Source organism: Pterocles gutturalis, unplaced genomic scaffold (assembly GCF_000699245.1).
Source record: "Pterocles gutturalis isolate BGI_N339 unplaced genomic scaffold, ASM69924v1 scaffold144, whole genome shotgun sequence".
Taxonomy (NCBI): Eukaryota; Metazoa; Chordata; class Aves; order Pterocliformes; family Pteroclidae; genus Pterocles; species Pterocles gutturalis.
Window position 1 is genome coordinate 4,572 of NW_010127760.1, and position 17,586 is coordinate 22,157.

Consider the following 17,586-nt stretch of genomic DNA (forward strand, 5'->3'; position numbering starts at 1 on the left):
TACACCTTGACTTTAGCAAAGCCTGTGACACAATCCCCCATAATCTCTTTATAGCCAATCTAGAGCTGGGAAGACAAGGAGGGAAGATAGCCTTTTATGTGAGAGTGGATTTCATAGAACTCTGGCTTTTGATAGAAAATGAGACAGTTAAGAGCATTAACAGTCAGCATTACCAGACAGACCAACATGGGCAGTATTATTGCGACTATCTGCTACACACTGCCTGATCAGAAAGAGATAATAGAATTATAGAATCATTTAGGTTGGAAAAGAACCTCAAGATCATCAAGTCCAACCATAAACATAACACTGCCAAGTCCACCACTACAACCATGTCCCTAAGTGCCACATCTACATGTCTTGTAAATACTTCCAGGGATGGTGACTTAACCACTTCCCTGGACAGCCTATTCCAATGCTTGATAAACCTTTTGGTTAAAATTTTTCCTAATATCCAATCTAAATCTCCCCTGGCCCAACCTGAGGCCATTTCCTCTCACTCTATCACTTGCTGCTTGGGAGAAGAGCCTGACACCCACCTTGCTAGAACCTACTTTCAGATAGTTGTAGAAAACAATAAGGTCTCCCCGGAGACTCCTTTTCTGCAGGCTAAACACCCATTTCCCTCAGCCCCTCCTCTTGTGCTCTAGACCCCTCGCCAGCTTCGTTGCTCTTCTTTGGACATACTTCAGCACCTCAATGTCTTTCTTGTAGTGAGGGGTCCAAAACTGACCACGGTATTCAAGGTAGAGCTGCACCAGTGCCAACTACAGGGGCACAATCACGTCGCTTGTCCTGCTGGCCACACTATTTCTGACACACAGATAAAGACTAGTACTAACTGTGCCCATCCCTGCTTAGCTTCCGAGAGTGGAAGTACTGAGCACATTAAGGGTGGCACGGCTGCACACACTGTCCCCCAGCAGCACTGTCACCAGCGCTGGCCAGAGCCTCCTCACCCCACGCTGGCTTCACTTTCCCCACCACCAGCTTTCCCCCATGGCCATGCACATGCTCCCCAGGGCATAGGTGAGGCCTTCTTTGGACAATGAAAAGAAGCCTCATGTCCACAGCCTCTTGGAGACTTGAAGGGCCCCACTAACTGCTGCAGCAATATAAACCACAGCTGTCAGGCAATCCAGGATATTTTTGGGAGGGTGCTGATAATAACCCTCTAACCCAGGTGACTGAGAAGCTAATAACAGAAGATGCTCTGCTGGACCTGTTATGGAAAGAAAGAAAGAAGAATGGATCAACAAGACAAAGGTCGGGGCAGCATTACTAACAGTGACTCTGCGATGGTGGTATTCAGACTCCTGAGAGAAGGGAACAAAGAGCTAACGAGGATCTCAACCCTGGACTTGAGGAGAGCAGAATTTGGCCTTCTTGGGCAGTTGCTTGGAAGAATCCTATGGGGACACAGTCCTGGAGGGGAGTCCAGGAGAGGCTGGTTTTTCAGGTATTACCACCTCGAACCTGAAGACTGAACCATTGCAACAGAAAGGAAGTCAAGCAGAGGCAGCAGAAGGCCTGCAGGATGAACAAAGAGATCATGACCAACTCCAGTGTAAAAGGGAAGCATAGAAGGTGGAAACAGAGGGCCTGGGAGGGATATAGAGACACTATCCAAGGGTATACCTGTAGTTGAATATGTCAAGGGACATGAAGGGCAACACAAAGGGCTTTTGCAGGAGTATCAAGTATCAGCAAGGAAGATGAGGGGAAAATGTGAGCCCACTGATGAATGGACAGGAGATTTCTGATACAGGACATGAAAAAGGCCGAGGTAATCAATCATTCTTCATTGCAGGCTTTACTGGTAAGAGCAGCCTGAAGGAACCCTGGATCCCTGAAACCAGTGGGAAAGTCCAGACCAAGGAAGACTTACCATTGGTGGAGGAGGATCAGGTTAGGGAACATTTGTACAAAGTGGACATAGACGAGTCCGTGGGACCTGTTGGAATGCACCCATAGTTGATGAGGAAGCTGGCCATTGTTACCACTCTCAGTCATTTTTGAGAGGTCCTGGCGAGACTGACTTGGAGGGGGTGGGGTGGAGATCCCTGGGAAGAAGCAAATGTCACTCCTGTCTTCAGGAAAGGCCAGATGGAAAATGAGGGCTACTGCAGGTGATGAGCAGAGCTGATAATACTGAAAACCGTTTGCAAACATAGAAAGTTCAAGCAGCTGATTGGGCATAGTCAGCATAGATTTACAGTGGGGAAATCCCATTTGACTAACCTGGTAGCCTTCTGCGGTGAGGAAAGCCGTTGCCAGTAGATGGAGGGAGGTGTTCCTTCTACTCAGACCTGGTGAGAGTCATCTCATCTGAAGTGCTTGGTCCAGTTCTGGGTTCCCCAGTGCAAGAGTGCCATGGATGTCCTGGATCACATGAAGTCAAAGGCCGTGAGGATGACTGTGGGACTAGGGCATCAAGGAGCAGGTGGGAGAGCTGGGACTGTTCAGCCTTGAGAAGTCTCAGGGGGATCTTATAATTTATTTATTATCACTTATTTATTGATGTATAAATACCTGATGGACCTAGTATTGTGTGCAGATTGGACAAGACACAATGGCACAAACTGAAATACAGGAAACTCCTTTTAAAGTTGAGAGAAAACTTTTTCACTCTAAGAGTGATTAATCATTAGAACAAGTTGCCCAGAATGTTTGTGAAGTCTAAATCCTTGGAAATGCTCAAAATCTGTCAGGATATTGTCCCAAGGAATGTTTGCTAGTTGCCTCACTTGAGCAGGGGTGTTGGACTGGAGATCCAAGCTCTAGCTGGAATAGTACTCCCAAGGTTCCCTTCCAAACTCTGCAGTTCTGTGATTCTGTGAAAAGAGATGAAGTGGACAACTGGGCAATAAGAGTGGGTGAAAAACTGTTAATCTGTCGGGTTCAAAGGGTAATAATCAGTGGTAGAACATCCAACTGTTTGATGGTTACAGGTGGTGTCCCTTAGGGGTCTGTACTAGTGCCAGTACTGTTTAGTGTGTTAGTAATGCCTTAAGTGATGATATGGGGTGCATTGTCTGCAGGTTTATGGATGATACCAAACTGCGGGACATGGATGATATCCCTGAGGGCAGGGCTGCTATTCGGAGGGATTTGTACAGGGTAGAAAAGTGAACTGAGAGGAACTACGTGTAGTTGAAGAAAAGCAAATGCATAGTTTTGTATCTGGGATGGAATTGTTCCATGTAACAGTCCAGACTGGGGACCAGTTGGCTGGAAATCATCTTTGTGGAAAAAGTCCTGGGTGTCCTGATGGACAAGAAGTTGAACATAAGGGAAGAAAGTGCCCCTGTGGAAAGGAACTTCAGCTGCATTGTAGGCTACGTAAGTGTAGCTGGCAGGTCCAGAGCAGTGGTCCTTCCCCTCTGTTTGGTTGTGGCAGGACTGCAGCTGGAATGCTGTGTCCAGTTGTCGGCTTCCCAATACAGGAAAGAAATGGACATGCTGGGGCAAGTCCAGCAGAGGGCCACCAAGCTGGTTAGGGGCTGGAGCATATGATGCACAAGGTCAGAGAACTGTTTGTTCATCCTTAATGAAAAAAGGCTAAGGGCAAACCTTATTACTGTCTGTAGCTACCTAGGGTGATCTAGGAAGATGGAGCCATTCTTTCTTCAGAGGTGTCCAGGGGAAGGATGGTGGGCAATAGTTGTAAAATGTGTCCCAGAGAACTCTGACTTGCTGTGGGGGAGGAGGGTGTGTATTCGCCATTGTGTTGATAAAATGCTGAAAGAGGTAGCAAAGAAAAGGTGTGGGTTCTCAGTCCTTGGAGATGCTCAAATCTCAGTGGCCCTGAACAGCCTCCTCTGTCTAGAGCTGCTTTGGGCAGAAGTTTGCACTAGATCTGGAGGTCTCTTCCAGCCTACAGAAGTCTATATTTACACCAACATAACTAGGAGGGATTTAAGTTAGTAAAACTGTAGATGTACAATAAAATATTTTAGCTTTAGTTAGGAGTGAAAACTATGCCATGCAGTCAGTTGTTATTTTTCTCTATAAAAAATAGCTTTGGGAATAAGTCAGTAGAGTTGCATGAGTAGGTTTTGATATACATGAATAACTGTGCTATACTGTAGATTTACCTTCCAAAGAGTGTGTGGAAGAGCATTATAAACAGGGTTGAATATAGGCAGCTAGATCAAGTGCTTGAGAATATACAGTGTGGGGCAGTACCATACCTCTGCTTGTCTGGACAGTGGAATTTAATACTGCTTTAATTGATAAATTTATGGATATTCTGCTCTGTGCTAGTTTGTGTTACTAAACTGGTACTACAAGTAAATAGACCTGTTTCAGAAAAGATGTAAACAAGTGGTCTGTAGTACATTTTTCCATGCAAAAATGGCAAAGATACTTGTATGATAATCAGCATCTCAAGACTGGAGGTGGGGAAGAAAGCATCATGTATTTCTACATTTAATTGGTTGCAGCATAGCATTTTATCATCCTTTCCATCTGAATATTAAGGCATCTTAGGCATTGGATTAGAGGGGAGAAAGGGTTGATTGCTATAACTTCAAGGTTAGGGTTTTGTCTTTTTCACTTTTACAGTGTGCTCTCTCTCCAGTTCGTCTTACCAGCCTATTGTGACAGGTGGCTGGATGTGCCCACTGATACCTTTTACTTCTTTCTAATTAAGTTCCATGGAATTCCTCTTCTGTGACATCTCTGTAGGAGATCATCCCTCAGTAATTCGTGAGTATTTTGTTTCAGAAATATTTGTTTCAGAAGTATGCCTTTTGATACTAAATAAATTCTTGAAAAAACTTGTTTCCTTCTTTTTCTGAAATTAAAAACGCTACCTTAACATTGAAATAATGAGCAAAGACATTGTTACACTTTCAGAGAAATATAAATTATTCCTGGAGCGAATGCTGGTGTATGTAATTGGTCTCCAGTCAAGAGCAGGATGTTGCTTCCAAGTGGAATTTACTACATGGAAATTTCACTTATGTCTGTCTACCAGTATGTACATGTGCTTATCCTTAGAAATGAATGATGACAACTTTTTTATCAAAACACAAATGTTTTGGTCTTCATTGCTCAGGAGAAGTAAAAGTATGCATAAGATGTGATAAGCTGAATGAATGTCTGTTGGGATGCCTTTCTCAGTGTTTATAAGGTAGGAGGCTCGGCTTTTGATATTCTTGATTAATAAGAATGAGGGAGGATCACCTTTTCAGGAGAGTACATCACTGTGTCTCCTCATTATATCCACTTTCCCTGAATATTCCTATGTACCACCTTCTCCTGGCGTGATTCTTATAATAGTGAGAAGGCAACTTGGTATATGCACAGACTGTGTTCTATTCTTAATCTTCATGGCATTTCATATTATTTTCATAGATGTATTGCTTCCATTTACATTCCTGAAACCCCATATATAATAGAACTGCTTTCCTAAGTCAATCTCCTGTTTGCTTCTTTTGCGGGGGTCAAAATATCTTAACTAAGCAAGCTTAGCAATCTCAGCATGAGAAAGCTGGAGATAGCAATCATAGAAGAATTTTTAGAATTGTACGAGAAACTGAGAGGAAAATGTGGGGAGGAATCTTGTACTATACAATTTTAATTTGGAATGAGAAAACAACTGACAGCCATTCCTACTGTTTTATTTCATTTTGATAACAGAATGAATGATTATTTTTACACCAAATACTGCTTTGGATTGCATAAAAGAAGGTGGGCTGCATTTCTTAAATATAAAAGTCAGTAAAAACATCACCAGCTTAATTTTCAAGACTTCACCGTTGACAAGATCCTTAAATAGAAGCAGTTATCATGTGCTCTTTTTTTATGCACTAGATTCCTAGTTACAAAGTGAAAAACATCACAAAGGCAGCTTTTTGTTGGACTTGAGACAACTTAAGGAAAATACTAAAGTAGGTTCTAAGTAAAGGTTGTCAAGTATCTTAAAAATATGGCCTGCAGATGAAGCTTTTTTTTCTCTTGAGCCTTGCGTAAGGATTTTACTATCTTGTTTTTTTGTAAGGATGCAAAATAAGCTATTTTCACTTTTTGAAAAAATATGGCTTGCAGATGAGACTCTATCTCCTTTCTGAATTCTGCATAAGTATTTTTATTGTTTATTTTAATAAAGAGGCAACCTTTGCAGTAGTATGAAAAACAAATTAATTCAACCCACATGCCTTAATTTATTTGAGAATTGAGTAGTGACAGCAGACCAAAAACACTTATTGTTATTATTATTCAAAATAGCGACAGAAGTGTCAGCATGTTTCTGTGCTCATTTTGAAAATATTTATGTATAATCCAAACAGATTTTTTTGTTGTTGTTGTTGACTTCTTTCATCATCTCAACATGTACTTGACTTTAATACACCAACTTGGGCCTCTTTGTTAACCTTCTCCATAATTCATCTGAACATGAGATAGAAAAGAATGTTTCTGTAAGCACTGCAGACCTTTTCTTTACCATCCATGGTAAAGGTGTACTAATAGTTGCCAAATAAGATGGTCCTTATGAGATCTCTGAGACAGTTCTAATTAATGTATTGGTGTATACTAGCTGGTCTTTGTACTTAATTTATTCTGGAGAAGCTAAGAATATCTCCAGTAAACAGTTTATCTGCTTAGAATGGTGGATCAATATTAAACGGTCTCAATATCCTTAATCAACTGTTCTTTTTCGGACTCTTTCTTCTGAAGAAATTTCCCAACAGAATTTAAGTCTTTTGTTCTTCACATCTAAAAAAGAAATTATTCTTGAATAAAGTAGTAAGGGGTTTATTCTTAACTCTTCTAATTGGATAGGTTGAGAGGGGAGAAAAAAAGAAATTGGAGACCTACTGTAAATATCTTTATAGTCACTTGGAAACTAATTAATTCAGAATGGTGACTGCAGCTGCTATGACTTCTTATTCCAGTTGATGCTTTTGTGTGTAAAATCGAATTTCTCCCATGGTTGCCTCCTGCTTACAAAAAAAAAAAATATATATAAAGTCTGTTCTGGGAATGTAATACTAATGTAAATATGACTTAAGTGCTGGACATTGGCACTTTTATTAAAGAATGGATTTAGTGAACATGTGAATTAATAGGATGCAACAGAATAATTGTACCTTTAGGAAATGAAAATCATACCTTGCAAATCAGTGGGAGTTCTTTGAAGGAATAAATACATACAGTGAATACTGTTGATTGAATTTGTATATTTTAAATTTTGAAAAAAACTGTTGTCCAGCTTTCGTCAAAGCCTCTAGTCTTTTTATTAAAAAACAAAAAAAAACCAAAAAAAACCGTGTTCATGGATGTGAATTTTATTCTTTTAGTCACAGAGTTAAACATAGTAAGTGTAAGAGAGGAATAGATGGTTAGCTTTCATAGTGTTGGAAAGCTAACAGTGGAGTTCTGTGGTGATCAGTGCTGGAAATTACTCAGAAAAAGAGAATGAATGAAGGAGCTTGATGCAAAATTTCAAGATTGTGAAGATACTAAGACACTGCAGAATAATATTACAAAACTGACTAATGGCAATAAAATTACTAAAGAAATTCAATAGTGATAAATGAAAAGTAATGCATGTGGTAGTGGTGAGAATTATGGTTCCAATTGCTCATTTTCACTGGATTGAAATTGGCTATTACCAGTGAGGAGGTGAATGTTGGAGTTACCATCCATAACTGTGTGAAAATGCTATATTGCTATTTAGATAGAAGACAATCTGTTCCTATGTAAATCACTGTTTTACCATATGCTGCATAACTCTAATTACTGTATTTAAAAAAAAAAACACAAAACCCCCCCAAAAAAAAAAAACCCAACAACACACAACTAGTAAAAGTATAAAGAAAACTGTCAAGGATGATCAGAGATATGGCATAGCATCTACAGAAGGTGTAACAAAATTGGAATAGGATTCCATAGGATACAAGGTACACTAATGATGTTGGAGCTTTACACAATTCATGTATCTGGCTTGGAGCATTATTTTGCACTTTATATACCAATATTTTGCTCAGGAGCTTTTAGCAGCCATTTGGAAATCTGAAGGAACTGAAAAAAAAAAAATCATATTTTTTGTGTTTTGTAGCCAGATCTCTTCTTTCAACCTTTACCCCTCACCTCAGGCAAATGATACAGGAGGTTTGTCTTGAATAAGTTTCAAGATCTCTAAGAAAGGACGAAAAGTAATTTATTTTCTTCCTCATGGCGCTTTAAGAAAAGGCTGGAGCAGAAGTACTTTTCCTGGAGATAATACATACTGGGAAAGGGAATGGAAAAAGGAAATTCTTTCTTTCTCCATTATATCTAATCTTTGAACTCTTTTTCTTTCATGCCTTCTGGAAGCAGACAAAGAGGCTGTGTATATATATGGCTGTGTGTATTCACGTTCTTCTACCTCTTTCTGCATCTCTCTTGGTTCTTCTGTCTTCATTATTCGTTTCTGTTTCTGTATCTGTTTCAAACAAGAATCTAGCAAGTGGGGATTATTAGCTAGATTGCACCCATTTGTCAGTAACTGTCTTCATTGGGAATATTGTGAGAATATAGCACATCCTTTTCCTGTCTGCTTTGGTGGGAGTTTTGCTGGCTTAAGCTCCTGCTGGGAGAAAAGAGGCTAAACTGAGAAAGAGGCGGCTTTCTGCTAGTTGTGCATAGCGTCCCCTTCTGGCACATAATGCTGTTTTTCTTTAATTTTTACAAAAACAGTTCATCTGGCAACCAGCAATACTGGCAACGGTTGTGAATACCAGGGATAGTAATTCAAAACTGAAGATAGTTCCAGCCAACACAGGACTGCGTGGAAATATGTTAACCCTGAAATTGCATGCGGTTGTTATTTTAATATTAGAAAAGCAGCATGGAACAAATTGCCAGTACAAAGTGAAATTACAGATTGTACCAATCCAAGTGAGCACTGACATTCAGAAAATATGTTTGAAGAAAAAGAATATTCAAATAACGATAATTTTGGCATCATTATGCTTGCTGTACTGAATAGTCCAGTGAGCTGGTTTTTTTCCTTTTTTGTAGCTTTTCTTTTGAATGCTTTTAATTGTAGTTTACTTTCATAACTTCTACTTCTGAAATTGTCACAAGGTTACACATTTGCTAGCTTTTTGTGTATCCTATGGAAAAACAGTGCCTGTTGCTTCCTGAATGTGGCTACTGAGTCAGATGGGAACCTCCAAAATTAAATAATTCATTTAATCTAATTGACTAAATGAAATGCCAAGTTCAGTGTTCATCTCTGTAGACTGATGTAATTGCTGGCATTTGACTTGCATACTTCTTGAAATATTAAATTAGTTTATAAAGGTGGCAGAAAAGAGCAGCCTATACTTGCCAAATAAAGTTTGGGTATTTTACAACAGCTTAAACAAACTAGCCATGTTAACTCAGGATTTAGGGAGCTGTTTTTTCATTTTATTTTGTTATTAAACTGCATGAATAATTAGTCTTTGCCTCAGCTGCATGCTCTGCTTTTAATAGAGCTTGTACAACATAGCAGAATAATGATATTTAGCTAGAGGAAGGTAACCATTTGGACAAAACTGTGTTTATAGAATATTGTGTAGGTTTATTTGATAATAAAATTAATAACTTTAATTTTCCAGAGAACAGTCAAAACAGAAAACTATAAAATTTTGTAGTGTGAAATTTAGTAGATGAAAACTCACAAGTTGACATTGAATTTCACTTGGATCTAAACTGAGACAGCAATACTGTAGACATTTAGTAATGTTTAAAATTGGTGCCAGCAAAAACCTGACACCAGTGTAGTTTACAAAAAGAACAATTGCTAGACAAGTTCCACTTGAAGTACATTCTTGCATTCTTAGTGACTAACTATAACTGAGTGCTTTTTTTTTTTTTTTAACAGGTTAGTAATAGTTAATTCCCATCAAAATCATATACCATATATTCATCTAAAGTGAGATGGTGGTAGAGTTTTCAATGTTTTGGGAAGTTCTATTCTGATAATTTCCTCTAGTGACTTCTTTGAGTATGTTATTTTAAAATAAGAAGTAACTTTACTATTTTTTTCTTAATCTGTTCTGTAGTGTTCCTGACCAAGTTGTTATTAATCCAACAAGGCTGAAAATTAATGATTTCAAGGAAGATTATTTTTATTTTGAGAAGTCGTATATTAAAATAAACAGCAAGTTAAAACAGCATTAAATTCTCTAAAGCTTTTGAAAATGTAAGGCAAGTGATTAAACATGCAAAATCATTAAAAATACATAAAATTTTCTTTAGCATATACTTTAACAAAATTAGCAACTGTAGAACCCTTTCTTTTTATGTTTTCCTTCTTTGTAATACAGAATGCAGATATTTGATAAGTGAAAAATACTATAATTACTGTAGGACATAATAATACTCTTAACCCCTAATGACATGGGGGAATGTATTTAAATTATAATTGACTTAATTTGTCTGCAATTAGAGAGAAAATGTGTTCATTTCTACTGGATAAAACCTCTTGTTTCAGTATGTGATGATATAGAATCAAGTCATGCAATCAGGTTGCCGGGAAAACTGGTGGAACAAAAAAAGATCTATGGAATCTTTTTTTGTTGTGGTTTTGCTTTCCTGTAGTTGTCTGTTCTTTATGACACAGATATTTACAGCAAAACATGCCTTCTGTGGAAAGCTAAATCTGTACATCTGCATACTTTGAACTTTTATCAGACTTACCACTTTGGCTGTAAGCTTAGCAAAAGTGTAAGTTCTTGAAGTAATTTACTAAAAGAAGATGTCATTCCTGAAAATGTGTAAACTTCCAAAATAATATTTATTCAAATAATATTAGTAAGTATTTGTAAGACTGATAGTATGAAAACAGTTTAATAATGAGAAGTTCCCACAACATGCGAATTATTGCTGAAAGGAAGACATTCCTACCCACATTGTAATGTGATGTGTCATTTTCACTTGGAAAACAGAATACATTAGTAATGTGCCGATATATCTGACTTGTTTGTATTGAGTGCCCTTGTGCCTCAATACGCAGTGTTTATTTTGCCAGCATATTACATTATACTAGATTAAAAAATTGTGAATGCATCTTCCCAAACACATTCACCCCACAGTGGTTAATTATTGTATTTTATGGTCTCCGTTAGCACCCAGTAGAGTACTATGTATTTTTATAAGCTTTATATGTTTGCACTACTTATATTTTTTGTCCATCTGTAATTTAAAAAGCAAGGGTTTGTGCCAATGAGGTGCCAGTGAGTCACCAAAGAAACAAGACAGTAGCTCCGGAATAGAATCCCTCACTTTCTCTGTCTGAAGGGTGGAGGCTGTGGGATAAATGCACACAAGCATTGAATACCCTGAGTGTCACCTTGCCAGGAAGAATGGCAAGTCAACCTGAGCAAGGCAAGAGACATCTTTAACCTTAGTGTGAGCAGATTAAGCATATTTTGTATTTCATTTCTTTAACTAAGCATTTTATAGTTGTTTCTCTGTATGTTTTGAATATTACAAATAAACGCTTTTAATTGCATTTTATTTAAATCTAGAATGAACTGAGTGTGGCTTGGAAGGCATAGCAAGGCCCTTTTCTGTGTGGTATAGGGAGATTTGTAAACTGGGGGAGCTGAAGTGCTGAGGTTTCCCAGCACACCATCTGCCCTGAGTCCCAAGTGTGAGTCACCTAAGAACCCCAAGAATGAATCCCCATTTCAGCTGCATGAGCCAGCAGGTGAGCTGACACTTCGAGGATTGGTGGGTGCAGGTTTTTTCCAAATGTCTGTTTAAAAAAAAAAAAAAAGTCAGGAAAGCTTTTATCATGGAGAAATCTAGGTACTTACTTCACTCATGAAGGGCAATAATATTCTGAACAAGTGATTTGGCAGTCTGTAAACCTTAATTTTCTGAGCATCAGTCAAATTCAGATCTGTGACCAGGCTGTCCCTAATGGTGCCATCCTAGACTCCCTGTGATTGATCACCACTAGTGGGACTGTTACCGACCCTTACAGGATTCTCACCTGTGGGTTGAAAACCTCAATCCTCCTCAGCAGTCGTTTGAAACTCTTGGTAACTGTAGCATAATGCTTTCACATCCACAGATGCGAAGCGTAATGTAAAGTATCTGTTTGCAGTCTGATGCAACAGGAGGCAATGGTAGGTCTTCTTAGAATTGAAATGCAGGATTGAATTCCTTATGAAAAAAAAATCTGTTTTTTCCTTCCACACTTTCAGATTAGGCTGCATTTTTAGTAGAAATATATGGGTGCAAATCCGGAGATTTCTAGAGGCTGATAGCAACAGGATTTTTAGTCTCAAAATAGTGCTAATATAGCCATCATCTTATATTTTTGTTAATTAGCAATTAAACATTTTAATTATTATCTATTTCTTAGCACCAAGTAAAATAGATGTTGAATTTGCATCATGCGGGCATGCTCATTTTGTCATTTGGCCAGAGGAGATAAACGGGTTTTCAGGGTTACTTGTCACAGTCAAGAGAGCAGCAGTGAATGTTGTGGTTTTGTGTGGTGGGTTTTGTCTGGAAGCAGGGAGCGGCCACAGTACTGGCTCCTGTGAGTAGCTGCTAAAGGTTTCACTGAACTCCAGCTATGCTGGCAGCAAGGGAGGAGCTGCAGTGCCGCCCTGGTAAGTAACTGCTAAGAGTTCCCCCAGCTCCCAGTCTGCTCTGCAGCAAGGGAGGGGCTACAGTGGTGGCTCCTGTAAGTGACAGCGAAGGGTTCACCCCCAACTCTGGCTCCAAGGTTATAGTAGCCGGGGGTGGGGGAGTGGGGGAAGGAGCACCACCAACCTAGCCCCTGTGAGAAACTGCTGGAAGCCTCCACAGCTCCAGTCTGGACCCACCCCAGGCCAGGGCTGAGCCAATTGGCGCCTCTGCGAATAACGTATCTAAGAGGGGGCACAGAACAATGGGTTGGCGCGGCCGCGGGCAGGGCCTGGTTCAGGCAGACCAACTCGGCCGCCCAGCCAGCTGCCCTACTTCTGCGAACCGACCTGCCATAGCCCAAGCCCCTGCCGCAGCTTGCCTGAGAGTCTGTTTTCCTGGGAGCCGATGCAGACCTGCAGCAGAGAGGGAAGCAGCATTTGAGAAAAGACAGCTACACAGACACTCGGTCAGAGAACAGGAGCAATAGGAAAGGGAGCACCCTCCCCATTCCCTGCCCCCCTGTGCCGCCGGCGGGGGGGGAAGGGAGGGGGGAGAAGGTACAGGACAAAGCCTTTGGGCTTTGGGAAGAAGGGGAGGGTGGGGGAGAAGTGCCTTTCTAAGATGTAGTTTCTCAGTATCTTGCTTCTTGTGGTAAATAGTTAATAAATTTAATTGGGTTTTTTTGTTCTTCCCAAGTCGTGTCGGTTTCTTGCCTGTGACCCTAAGTGCTGAGTGAAACCCTCCCTGTCCCTGCCTCAGCCCACCAGATGTTTAATAAAGGACTGTCCCTCTGGCCTTTCTAAACCACAACAGCAGGAAATCATTAAAACAAAGTCTTAGGTGTCTTTAGGTGTCAACAGCTTTACTGCAGAAGGTGCAGTCACAAGCAAGTAGCAAATACAGTGCTACCTGACTTCAGGTTACTGTTAGAGATATTCGAGACAAATCAGTAGACCTCTCTGGAAGGATTTTACATAATTTAAAGGTGATGAATAAAGATGAGAGTGACCTGGATTGCCTGAATTCCATTGAGGAAAAAAAGTAAAGCCAAATGGAAGATGAAATTTCCAGGAAAAAGGAAGGCTACAGGCTCTTTGTCTAGAATGAGAGTTCTCTTCTTCTGTATTATATTACCGAGACAGATACTGCATCCCATTTTATTTCTATTTTTAAAATTGTTGTTAAAAAATGAGAGCAAATGCAGAAAATACAGAGTTTACATATGGACAAATTTCCATTCTGTGGTAGATGAAGCTCAGGACATTTAATTACTCAAAGGGGGGCTTGAGGGGTGACTTGGTAATAGTTTTAAGTACCTGCAGGAAGGCAGCCAGCTACTCAAAAGTGCTTCATTTTGTCTCTTGGTAAAATTACGTAGTGATTTTATAGTAAAGCAGATATCTCAGTGTAGTGCTCATCTGTTTAATAAACTTATTAATAAGCTTAAGCCACGCTTAACTAGAAAGTATCAGATTTTTACTTAACAGTTTAAATTTTCTAGCCTACTGTTCTCTTTACTAATTTTATCCAAATTCCCCTCCTGGCAAGACTATTCATCTTGGCTTCACATCTGGTAAAACTGGGGCTTGGGGGGTGGATTTGTTTTATTTTATTTTTACATAGGCAGAGTGCCATTTAGTTTGTCATGGTAGTCCACTCATGAATCTTACATCTGTAGAAATTCTCATGTATGTGTGTGTGTGTATGAATTTGGGTCACAGTTACTAACAAAGGATTTGGATTTGTAGACTGTCAGGGGTAAAAAGTGTCACTTTTTCTTCATTATGAGTTTAGTGTAACCAATTAAGAGTACAGAATTTCTTGAAAACGGGCCTTTATAGCTGAAACGAACTTGTACTCTTATAATGGATTTAGTTTCTTTTTGAAAATCATATAAAGCTTCAGGTGAACCATGGCAGATTTATTTCACTACTTTGAAGATACCCAGCTTGTAAATGCATGATCCTGTTTCTGTGTACTTTCACAATGGTAATATCTATGCTAAGAGTCAAAGACAACTTTTGCTCTGAATAACTAAAATATTGAACTTTTACAGACTTAGGGAAACAAATTGGTTATTATAGGAAGCCATGCAGTCATTAAATTATAGAAAAAAAGAAGCTGAAGACCTGTTCTGAAATAAGGTTTGGGGTTTTTTTTCTGTTCCTTTTTGCTTACTAAAGAACCTAGAAAAATTACAGGAAACAGCAAAATTACACTGAATGCTGTGGAAAAAAATAAGAAACTGCAAGAAAGTAGTCTCAAACACCTGTTCAAGGGTAAAAATTATGATAGTTTTAAAAAGTGTAAGTGCAACAGTGGGTAAAAAACTGCAGTTGAGGTTTCATCAGAAATATTTGATTTTTCTTATGAGTGTTCTCTTATCTACTTGTATGTTCCCTGACTCTATTACTTATTTTTTATAGAAATTCCTCCATTTTAAGAAAAAAATAATCTTATAAATATGGTGTACATGGGGTGATTTCATAAGGAAAGGCTTAACACTTGTACGGCTAAGAAAATGTGAAAAAATAATGAAGAAAATTAATTAATTGCATGGTAAAGGTAAAAGGAAAATACTAGTCAAAACAAAATTGAGATGGAGTAGTTTTTAATAGTGTGAGGACTCCTAAATTGCTTCCACAGGCCACTACTGGCAAACTTGTTTTTTTCCTGAGTCATCTAAAGCTGCCTTAGACAGCATAGCTGGGAATACATTTTATGTGAATAATCTTGCGTTTCTGAGATGTGTCAAAGCCTCATCCCACAGTTTTATTTTTTGTGACATTCCTGTCTTCCAAAGGCTATTCAATAAATTACATTTCCATGCCTGTTAAGTTAGAAACTGTATCTTCTTCAGTGTCACTTGTGTAAAGTGTTTTCTGAGCAACCATATCAATGTTGGCATGAAATTGTATTTTCAGATGCCGTTTATGCTTGGCATAATTCTGTTCGATATAGTCACACAGTGACTGTAAGGCAGTTATTGTTTATTTAAATAAGTTAATAATTTAAAAAACAAAACAAAAAAAAAAACCCCGAACTTTGTTGTTCTAACTTTCTCTAAGTAGTGAAGTGAGCTCCTGCGTGGCTGCCCCTCAGCTACCCCACTGCGTGCCACCACAGCGCTTCTGTGCCCCAGTGCTCCCTTTTCCCAGCCCAGGCCAGTCTTTGCACACCCATAATTACTTTTCCCCCACTTTTGGTATTTCAGTGTGACTTTATGGGCAGTCTTGGCTTCGTCTGCAATTACCAGCGTGGTTACTTTGTACCATCAGCCTTGCAAGATGTCCCCCTGCCAAAGGCTGCACTGTAGTCCTCTTTAGCTTTCCATGGAGCTTCTCTGTTTTTCACATAACTGTTCCTTAACGATCTGTGAAATCCAGCCATTCTGTCAGCTTCTCACATTATCTGTCACATCCAACTGTTTTCTTATGTCATGTCCAGTAGTTTTGCACATCCTGTTTATTCAGCTTAGTCTCTGGCCAAGGTTGTCATCTGCCTGCAGCCATGACAAGGTCCAACTGGGACGGGTTGGTTCACCTGATGTTCCCCTGCTGCCCACTGGAGCACAGAGCAGCCACTTAAGCAGCCAATACTTGGAGGAGCCTTGATCCCCGTGCTTTAAGAATTGCTGAAAAATTGTGCAAATCCCTGCTCTGAGACTCAGGCTCGTCTTGCTGCTGCTCTGTCACCTTCACCACCTCCTTCCAGTCTCATCTTGGTTGCTCCTGTGGCACTTGTCGGCTCAGCTCAGGCACCAGGACAAATACAGCTACACCGTTGTGCTTTGTGTTGTGTACATCAGCCTGTAGAGAGTCCTTCCATGCTCACATCCCTGTCTCTTAAAGGGTTTCGTGGCAGAAGTTGAAATAGGGGTACAGTTGCTAATGAAAATAAAACAATACATTCCCTTTGTGGCTTACCACCCATTATCCATCAATGTGCCAGCATTTGCCAGCTAGGGCACTGGTGCCATCAGTGCTGGCAGTGTATCTCAAAGTCGGTAGCTCTTGCTGTAATTGTAGTCTCTTTTCCACAAGAGAAAACATGGTTAGCATGCACTGAACAAGGGTCTGTTGATCCCAACAGTTGTTTTGCATCATCGCTTAAGAGGCAGTCAGTACTTTTAACACCTTATTTTTAAGGTTTTGGTTTTTTTTTTTTTTTTTTTTAGGTATTTGGAGGTTATTTAAAATGTTTGTCAGAGATGATTTTCAAGGAGAGAAGGAGAATGTGTGTGTTGGTTGGTAGGGGGGCTTTGTCTGTATTTACCTAATCTGGGATTATTGTAGATCACGTACTTCACAAAGTAGCATAGTTACCTGGTTCCCCCTTAACTTTTGTATTCCCTCCTCACTTAGAACAGAACATCTCAGTGATACCAAGTATTAATGTGATTTCAGAAAGCAGCTGTAATGTGAAGCCATGTGGAAGGTGATCAGAGTATTCTTCATTACGAGCCTTTGGTTGTGGACCTTTTCAATATTAAGGGAGTAATAAGTGGAGGGGGAAGGGGTGAACAGAAACACAGAGAAACAGAGCTGGTGAACAAGCGCTAGCAGAGCCAGTGACAAAGACAAAAAGTCTCCAATCACTAAGTATCAGGCCATTAAGAAACCACTGGTATTGCTTTGGGGAAGGCCAGTCTGGACTTGGTTTCCTCTTCTTATCAGTTACAAGGTGAGTATGAGGATTTTCTGCCCCATCCCTAGAGGCATTCAGGCTGGATGAGGCCCTGGGCAGCCTGCTCTAGTGGTTGGCAACCCTGCCCGCAGCTCCAGCCACAGGGACAGGGGCAGCACCTTTCCCAACTGGGAGGACAGGGACAGTGTGTGGGTTGGGTGCAGGCACGGGTGAGACTGGGGTGAGTGAAGCAAATGAGGCTCTCCGTGCAGCGTCTGGACTGGGACTGCTGGTTGCAGCTCATGTCCGTGGTGCCTGGTGCTGACAGAGGTG

At 39.9% G+C, this 17,586-nt stretch overlaps 1 protein-coding gene across 1 annotated transcript in view; it reads left to right on the forward strand.

Moving 5' to 3' along the window:
- Positions 1-1,247: 1,247 nt before the first annotated feature.
- The window catches only part of SRFBP1 (serum response factor binding protein 1), a 43,435-nt gene continuing 27,096 nt past the window's right edge, over positions 1,248-17,586 (forward strand). Inside the window, exons 1-3 of the mRNA XM_010079354.1 lie at positions 1,248-1,459; positions 3,042-3,120; positions 3,211-3,342. Coding sequence (XP_010077656.1) covers positions 1,248-1,459; positions 3,042-3,120; positions 3,211-3,342 — 423 coding nt within the window. The remainder of the gene's footprint in view (positions 1,460-3,041; positions 3,121-3,210; positions 3,343-17,586) is intronic.